The 9,762-nt window shown below is 41.7% G+C and overlaps 1 protein-coding gene across 4 annotated transcripts in view; it reads right to left on the reverse strand.

Moving 5' to 3' along the window:
• Positions 1-8,141, reverse strand: part of PAPOLA (poly(A) polymerase alpha) — a 41,959-nt gene extending 33,818 nt beyond the window's left edge. For all 4 annotated transcript variants that reach the window (XM_032187813.1, XM_032187811.1, XM_032187812.1 and 1 more), the window contains exon 1: positions 8,118-8,141. In XM_032187813.1, the coding sequence (XP_032043704.1) occupies positions 8,118-8,125 (8 nt within the window). In that variant the 5' untranslated portion in view covers positions 8,126-8,141. The remainder of the gene's footprint in view (positions 1-8,117) is intronic.
• Positions 8,142-9,762: the final 1,621 nt, after the last annotated feature.

The raw sequence follows: 9,762 nt of genomic DNA on the forward strand, positions 1-9,762 counted from the left end.
TGTTATTCTTGAAAGTAACAAATCACTGTTTAAGTGTACTGAAAAGAACTTTCTCATTAAAAGAATACGAAACAGACTTGTTTCTTAATCAGTTCTTAGGAGACCAACATTATAACCCCTTCAAAGTACATCACAAGAAACATAACCATTATATCAACAGCTATTAAAAAGCCTTTTCAACAACTAAAGCACTACCTTCAAGTTAAAGTAATGCTTGTGTTTCATCTCCAGTACATGTTATACTCCTGCTACACAAGCTCACTCTCAACAGTATAAAGCTTGCATTTAATACCAAATGTACAAGTTAACACTGTAATAATTTAAATTCAGATTAGACATTTGATACATTTTCCCCCAAATTCAATTATTCATTCTACTTAGGTAAAAGCTGTATTATCTATCAATTTGGTCTCTTTCAATCTTCATGAAGCCTAAAAAGATTGCTCTGTGTTCAGCAATGGAGGCTGACCACTTCTGTCAAAGTTTTATCCTCAGCAAATACCCCATTCCCAGTACATTACTGTATTATCAGTCCTTTATTCTTACACAGAAGGACTGTTTCTATGACACTACAGTTTTTTTTAGCGCACAACTTCATTTTCACTTCCATAATGATCTGTGGTCATCATCTGCTTAGGACCTTATTCCTCGTTCCTGAATATTCATAAGAGCATCTTAACTAATAAAATTAACCAAAATCAACAAAATGTAAGGTGTTTTTCCACAAGTTAAGCTCACTTAAAAATTGTTCTAAGTTTTAGTATTTGATCTTACATTATCATTTACAACAAGTTTCTCGCCAAGCGGTTCCTAATATGATTTGCCCAGTACAACTGTCTGTTAGTAAAAGAATAAAAAGGCAAAGCAGGAAAAAAAAATACTAAAAACTGTACGTAAGTCAAATCCCAAGAAATCATGTCTGAGAACATTATTTGACAAGGCTTCCTTCAGCTAAGAAGCTTTAATCACCTAGTGAAGAACTTAGTAGCAGCTGAACAAATCATATAGACCTTAGGACCTTGCGTGAACCATTTTTGAAAAAAATAAAATAAAAAAATAAAATTAAAAAAAAAAATGTTAAGATGAGTTATATAAAAGAGTAAACCATAGTAAGGACAAGGGAACCCAGTACAAATTTCTCTCTTTTTTGAAATAATCTTTTCAAGGATGTCAACAAGAACAGTACCTTCAGTCACTAGGTTGCTACAAGAAAAGCAGTCATGAAAAAAAAAAGTTTTCAATACCTGAACATCCCTTACACATTATGAATCTTTTAACTGTATTACAAAGCAGTCAGGTGTATTTGAACTACAATTTCTCCCCTCTTTTGCCAATTGTTAATTTGAAAAAAAAAATAATCAACTACAACATTTGAAAACTAAGTTAATTTAATGTTTGTAAACCAGTAAGCTAAAGCAATAGTATTTTAGTTTTATTTGCATAACTATTCCCTGATAGACTCACCACATTTCACCCATCCATAATTGTATACTAGACTTCATTGAAAAGGCTGACAAAACCTAGCCTAGCAAAAACTATTCCTAGATTAAAAAAAAATCACTCTTGATATTGAACCAATAAAGTAGATTCCTGAAATCACTAATGCTGACCGAGCCCTCCATTTACACCTACCGAAGTTAAGGCTATTCTACCTTTTCCCAAACATACCAAATGCCTTTTTTTTTTTTTTTAAAGTACATATGAATAGTATTCAACTTAGGAAGTTTGTATCCTGAAGTGATTTTAATACAGTAAGGTAACCTGTCCTATGCAATCCGTATTTATCCGTTTAAACAGCAGCAAATCTTCAGAATTACAAGACAAGATTTAAAGGCATAGCCACTCATGAAACCAAGAAATTTCAAATAAAGCATTTTACTAGCAGCTTTATAGATGAAAAAATAATTATAATAGAAAAACAGACATCAGAATCAACTGCTTTTTTCTAACTTTAATGTTGCATTTACATGCTACATGCCCATAACCGCTAATGGTCTTAGAGTTGCTTTAAAAAAAAAAAGAAGATTATTCTAATATCTTCCCCCCTTGAAAAGACAGAAAGACAGAAGTACATTCCAGTTTTCACCTGTGCTGTATTATGAAGTATCACTTTCAGAATCTCCTGGTTTAAACTACTGAATTAACTCAGAAGAAAAGGACAGGTAAGCATGCATCACTGCTATCCTCCTAGCTGAGAGGATTAGGGAAGTTAAGTCCCTCGGATGGGGGTGGGAAGGCTAGTCAAATCTGCTAGTCATTGAAGTTAAGCATTAACAAAAAGCAAAGAGTACTGAAATACAACAGAAAGTCCCATCCCAACTACTCAGTCCTAACAAAAGCGGGGTAAATCAGAGAGATCAAACCATGCTTAGAACTGTACTCACTTATTTTAAGGAGACAAAACTTTTAAGATCATCGAGAAGAATAATATACAGTTAGCTTGAGGCTTTGTATCTAGTTAACCCCATAAACACGCACAGACCTTGCTTTTACATTACTATAAATGTAAACTACCTGCCAAGAGCTCAATACAAAACAAAGTTGTAGAAAAGGTCTTTGAGTTAAATTTAGCACGCTATTGTTCTTGCTTTGTTTTGACCTGAATGTCTGAAGAGTGCCCGCTCTTCAGACAGATTAAACATCAGTAAACTCAACACCAGCTACAGTGGTTTTCAAGTGCTGTGATGCAACACCTCATGGTAAACATGAATTAGTCTCAAACTCTCCGGGAAATGTACCTGTGATGTGTTTTTTTCCCCCACACTAAGTGCCCTCACACACACACAGTTATATTATAGTCTCTACTAAGTTTACAGCTGCATACCTAAAAGACTTTTTTTTTTTTTACCTCCTTCAGAACCCAAAGCTTTGGTGGGTTGAATCTTCGTATGTAGTTACTGATAACTACTTAATTAAAAAGAACAGATCCTGGTAATATGGCCACTGCTTAAGCCATTGTACAACAGACTGAAGGAGTGGAAGAAAAAATAAGGGTGTAAGAGACTTTATATCTTTTGAAAGATCGGGCGACACCATGAAAACACATCCATGTTACCTGAAAATAGAGCAGACAGGTGTGTGCATCTATACATACATAAAACACCGTACCACACATTAACTAAGAGGTCAGCATTTTTCATTACTATGCTATTACATCATCTTTAGCAATACTAGAACCTTACTCCATATACCACAGAACAAATAAGAATCACTAAATTTTTTTCAAGCATGCTTCCCTCCCAAAATAAAAGAAAAAGACAGATTTAAATGAGGGTGTTCTTTGCATTTTATCTCAACTGCTGGAATAATCTCAACACCGCTTTCCTCAAGTTTGAGCAAACTTTTTTTTTTTTAAGCACTTCTTCCTCTTTACTACCAGTATTCTACCACATTTCTACTGGTAACGCATTATCTGAATTGAGACTGCACGCTTCTTACTGCAAAGAGAACATAGCTGCAATCAGCATCACGTTACCCAAACATCACTCTTGCAATTTGGAATCCTCAACGGAAATAAAAGGCAACAAGAACAACTGGAATCTTAAACAACAATGCCCAATTTTTAACAAATTGTAACAGAACTGTAATCTATCCTTAAATAGATTAAAATCACCCAAGACTTAACTCACGTAAATGTGTGCTAAGTAAATCATTCACACAAAAATCCCTTCCACTGCACATATTACTAAATCTAAGCTATGGATGAAGTTTGTCCAGACTGATACGCGCAGTAAGCCAGCACTGATGAAGACATTTAAAAAGCCTATGGTTTCTCTTTCTTAAAATAGTGTCGAGAGCCCACAGGATGCTAACTTTAAACATCTAACTTCAGTCAGGACCTCTGCCTCATTCAGACTTTCCTCCTGATATAAACACACAACTTACAGAATCTCAGTAACTGTCCTCTCTATTTGCCTCTACTGACCACACCAGTCAAATGCCATGGTGACACCTACACCAGATTTCTGGAGCAATACTGGCCATCCCACCATCTGGTCAAGCAACTGAAGGGAACTTCAAAAAGCTCAAGCTCTGCTGTGTTAGGTTTCAGAGTGTTTTGAGGGTTTTGTCTATTTTGAAGTCTTCTCCATCAAGGGCTAAATGGCAAGTTCAGATGAAAGTTTCTGGCTTAATGCTAACGTAATAATCACTACACACAATTCCAGAAGTAAAGGAAAACTCTGAACGAAGTCTGTACAAATTGGTTACGTGTGAAGTTGCATTTTAAGTTAAGACAGCTGCCCTTCCTGGGTAGGATTTTAATATCTAGCAAAAAAAAGTGTCAAAATTGCTGGCGTGGTATGTTCAAGTCACCTGAAACAGACCTGACCATGTGTTTTGGAGAAATGACAAGCAACAGAACTATGGAAGAGATGGCAACTGTGGCAAAAGAAAGAGTATTCAATTTCTGCTAACCTTTGACTCATTCCTAAGTCCCCTCTGGCTCTTCTGTTTGGGACAGTCTTTGTACAGAAGAATAGTAGAAACAGCATGTCCAGACACACACCCATCCACTGCATTCTTACTAACAACAATTTCAGAAGTTTCCCAAGTTTAAACAGAAGAAACTTTTACTGAACTCTGCAGGCAGCACTTGAACCAAAACCAAGATTGATTGCTGTTCTGGGAACAAAATACTCCAGAGGTAGTCATTTAAGAAATTCAGTAAGGTTGAATCAGAAGATAACAGGAAGTACCAAGCAAAGACCTACAAGTTGGATGAAATGTTTCAATGTTAAGAGGTGAAAATTGCCACCCATGTGAAACTTGCCTCCAAGGTGAAATTTGCTCAGCCCAAAGCAGCTGGGTTTCCAGCAGGTCCCCAAACGAGAACTCAGACTTTTTTGGAGTGACAGTAGAAGACTGAAAGCTATCACAATACCTTGTATATTTGCCACATTTCCCTCTCTACTACATCAAACTCATCTTCAGTAGAGGTTATTACATTAATTTATTCTTGATTAATAAAGCTATCACTGTCAATTATGGCAACTGTTCCTCTGAAGTAAGTCCAGTGCTCTGTAGTTAGTAATAACTTAATTCCTTCCAAAATACAGCCTATAAAAATCTTAGCTTTGTTGAGAAACACACCGTTTATCTAACCCCAATCACTGAAAATCATTTTAAATGGTCTCATACTTCTTCTGGCATAAAACTGACAGTCACTTAAGTCAGCAAAACAATGATTTTGCATTAACCCAAAGGTCAGCAAAAGAAAACATTTTCACTTCTGAAGATTTCTTTTAAGTTTGGCTGCCTACAATAGACTGAGAGGAAAAAAAAAAAAAAAAGGGGGACCACTAACGACATTCCAAACCTGTTGTATGGCAGTTACCAATACCACCAAAACTTTAAAACTTTCATAGCACGTATGGAACTTCAACATTCAGGTATCTGACTCTGAACTTTTTCACTTCTGGTTAAAAAAAAAGTCTTCAGCAGAGATTTCAGCAGATGCAGAAGTTCAGCAGAGAAGCAAGTGCACTACCATCAGCAGTTTAACAAGAAACAGATTCATACTGCTATTCCTCTGCTTGGAGGGTCAGAGAGGCCCAGGTTACATAAAGAGGCTGCACCATTCATTCACAAAAGCATAGCTACTGCTTCACAGAGTCAGTAGCCTTTCTGCAGATCTAGCCCTACATGAAGCACATCAACACCTTAGTGAGCTTTGCTCCTCCCTAGCAGCTTGGTTTAATAATGCTCAGGAACAAGTACTCTGTATCTAACAGTTCACTAAAATATCTCTCTACAACAGAAGAAATACTCATTTTGTTTCCAAAAAGTTTGTTGTTTTTTTAATATGAAGTTATATAAAGTTAAAGAGTTTTTCTTGATGCAGCTATCTCATCATGCAGATTAATGAGAACCATGACAAGCACTCATGTAAGTTTCTGGTATATACTTAGTATTTTTATTAATCACAAAAGGACTTTTCCAAAACACTAGTTATCAGCATCACCAGAGCCTGAGTTTGCTTTCTTACTACTCAAGTGCCTTGTATATAAATAATTTGCTTGTTTTTACTGTTTTGTACCATACTGCTAAGAGAATATTTATACACAGACAGCTCAGCACGACCACTGTTGTACACCTCTTGAGAACTCTGAAAGCTTTTGAAGTACAGACTGATGACAGTTGCTGGTTGTGTGGGAGGTCAGCTCTGACTTGGCCTGTCAATAGCACACACCACCCCTAAAAGAAAATGTCTTTCAAGACATCCCTTAAGTTGCTTGCCACCCTGAAAGCATGGCAGTGATAATGGGACCAGGGTTGGTTGTTCTACCCTTATTCAGAAGGTTATCATACAGAAGTATACAAGCATCAAGCAGAAAAAGATCCTGGAAAGAATTACGCAAACAAGTAACTTCCTATGACCCCCCCCTCTTTTTTTTAAAAAAATACTGTAAACATCCAATACTCTTAATTTAAGTCAGAGGTATCTCTTCAGAAACTCTAGAACTAACATTACCAGCATTACAGCTTACTAGCATTACAGCATTTGTTTTGAAGTCTTGACTGAATAATATGAAGCCGGTTGTTCCACAAACATACAGATGACAAAACAAATGAAAAACCCAAGAAAGCTTCTGTTTTTCTAGCTAAAATAAACTTTTTTGTATTAGTACAGTTGCTAAGTAATGTTTATGGTGAAAATAGTAATGCATCACTGCAGCTACAACTACACAATGTTACTTAAGAGTTTCTAGTTAAGTTATCATAAACACCTAGCTACTTTAAGAATAATAAATCATTCCAAGCTTTTCAAAGTTGAAGACCATTATGATGAGGAACACAATTTATTCATCAGAAGTAGCACAAACTTTGAATGCTGTTATGAAGCATTTGGAACTTATGTAGACACAACACAATAAACTACAAATGAAAGCAGACAGAATAAGTACCCTCCCATTTTCCTGAAGCCAAAAAAAAAAGCAGCTAACTTCAAAGTCCATTTCTGGTAAATTTTCACTGCCATAGTTTCTGGCAATTTTTCATTGCCATAATGAACATGTGCAAAGTTTATTTATAAATACATTCAATTCTTGTTACAAAAGCCTTGGAAACTACTTGGCATAACCATTTTCCTTATGACATTCACCTACTGTGTTGTTTTTGCCACAAACTCTTAAGCTTGTCCCACATTATCTGCACTGCGACTAATATAGCAGTATTTTAGATTTAATAAAACAAGCGCACCAGGCAAACTGGGCTATTCTTCACATGACGTCTGCATATGTAAACCAACAGCGCATGTAATAATTCCAAGTTCTTTGTATTTCTCTTTCAATGTCCCCATGCTGCCTTCTCCCTCCTCCCCCCAAAAAGCTCAGAGCGTAAACATACCTGATTCCTAAAGCCTACTTAACCCATTACCCATAGCTGCTTCCCTCGACTTACTGAGGTATAAACGAAATATTACCATCGTGGACTACGGAACTAAGGAGTTTTCTATAATCCACCCGGAGCCGTCAGAACGTCCGCGAGAAAAAATAAAAACAGGAAGAGGTGGGGGAAAGGAAACCGGCGCAGAAGCCAGGCCGGGGCTGCGTCTCCCCGCGTTCCCGCAGGCGGGCGGCAGGCCCCTGCCTTGGGGGGGCAGCCCCGGCGGCGGAGCGGCCGCTCGCAGGGGGCACGGCGGCCGGGCTGGGCGCTGCCGGCCAGGGGGCGCTGCCGGCCGGCGGCCTGGCGGCGAGGTGCCCGGGCGTTTCGGAGTCACCCGGCACCGGGGGGGGGGGGGCTGGCAAGGGCAGCGGGCTCGGCCGGGACCGCCTCACTGCCGGCGCCTGAGGAAACGCGCTCACATGGGGGAGGCTGCGCCGGCAGGTTTGGGAGGGAAAAAGATGTGTGTGCAATAAAACAAGGTCCGCGCTTGGCGGCCGGGGCGAACCGCGCGCCTTGCGCTCTCTGAGGGGCGCCCCGCAGCCGGCCCCACCGTGAGGGGGCCGCCACAAGGCGGGGGAGGCCTCGGCACCCCCCCGGGTCCGGCACCCGCAGGGGAGGAGGGGGGCCCCGGGGCCGTGCGGCCTCGCACTGCGGCACCCGACGGGGGCGGGAAGGGGTAACGGGGCCGCGGGGCAGGCTGAGGCGAGGCGCCCGGCCGGCGCCCGACTTACAACGGCATCGTCTCTCCGGCTCCTCCTCCTCCTCCTCCGCCGCCGCCGCCACCACCACCGCCGCGTCTTCCCCTTCTGCCTCCTCCTCTTGCTCCTCGTCCTCCCCCACCGCCGAGGCCGCCGCCGCCGCCGCCTGGGGGCCGCTCACTCGTCCCGCCGGGCAGCGGGAGCCGCGAGCATGGCAGGGCCGGGCCGCGGGCCGGCCGGGAGCGCAGAGCCGCTGCTGGGCCCGGCCGCCGCCGCTTCACTTTCCTCTTCCCCTCCGGCCTTCTAACATGGCGCCCGGGCGCTACCACAGCGACGTTCTAGAACGGGGGGGGGCCCCACGCAGCGCCGCGGCCACCCCCGCACGCCGCGCACGCTGACTCGTCCGCGCCTGCGCAAGAAGCCGCGGCGCCGCGGAGCGTACCGGGAGTCGTAGTTCCGCCGCGTGGCGCCGCGCGGGGGTTTGAAAACAAAGCGCTAACGGCTCTGAGGGGGCGCGTGCGCGCGGCGGGAAGGGGCGGGGCCGGCGGTTCGCGCTGCTGGCGGCGGGCACGGGCCCCGAGGGGAGGGGGGCAGAGCGCGGCCTGCGGTCGCCATGGAAACGGGGGCGGCGGGAGCGGACCCGGGCATGTGGGGGCCGCTTGGGGTCCCAGGGGCAGCCCCGCGGCCTGGGGGAATGTGGGTCGTGGTCAGCCGCAGCAGGCTTTTTTTTTTTTTTTTTTTTTTTTTTGGCCCTTCGCAGAGCTGGGAGTTTGTTTTCTAATAGGTGTTTCGAAAGCTCTGCCACAAGGAGACCACGCCGATTTCAAAAACTTAAAAATTCTCACACTTCACATATCTACTCAGAAAAGTTTCTTCTTAGAAAAATACATATATTAACAGCAACTACACTAAAGGCCTATTTTACCTCCTTTTTTAGTGTCCGATTTTCATCTTTGGTCTGAAAAAGTAGCATTCAACCTACAAATTTCTCTAAAATTACCAGTTATTTCATCTTCAGTTGCCTCACGTGATAAGTGGTAACATGGACTGGCAGCATACAAGAACTTCACATGCCCAAGAAATGTTCCTTTAGGGTAGGAGATAGTAGTCCTGAACTCTCTTCAGGCTATCATCACTGCCTTGACTGTGTGACTGGTCGAAAACAGCCAAAAGGGGACTGTTTCTTTGTAAAAATAGTAATATATCTGAATAAGCACCTCGGAAATTAATACATCTAAAATTTAAATACTAAAACTAACTGGTAAAAGAGGTGCAATTTGTTATCACTACTTTCAGTTCTTTCTCCTTTTTTCCTCTTTCTCCCAACCAGTCCTTGTCTTTTTGTTTTGACAAAATCTTGCATTTGTTTTACACCAAATTTGATACAAGTGTCAGCTCACTCAGCACAGACATTGACAGGTTCTCTGAAAGGCATAGAAAATCAGTGGAGAGAAAAGAATTACATCAACAGCCTGGAAACTCCTCATTCTTCAAAACATTTATCAAGTATCAGTGATGAGATTTACACCTACGTACACCAATTTGTATTGTACCAAAGAAGAAAGAAAAGAGGAAAAAAAAAAATGGTTTTATGACATACCTATACTGGGAAATTGTTTAACTGGTCAGTCACTAGAGCACAACAAGAGGGCTGTGTTGCAAGTGTTTTGGCCTCTTG

Source organism: Aythya fuligula, chromosome 5 (assembly GCF_009819795.1).
Source record: "Aythya fuligula isolate bAytFul2 chromosome 5, bAytFul2.pri, whole genome shotgun sequence".
Classification (NCBI taxonomy): Eukaryota; Metazoa; Chordata; class Aves; order Anseriformes; family Anatidae; genus Aythya; species Aythya fuligula.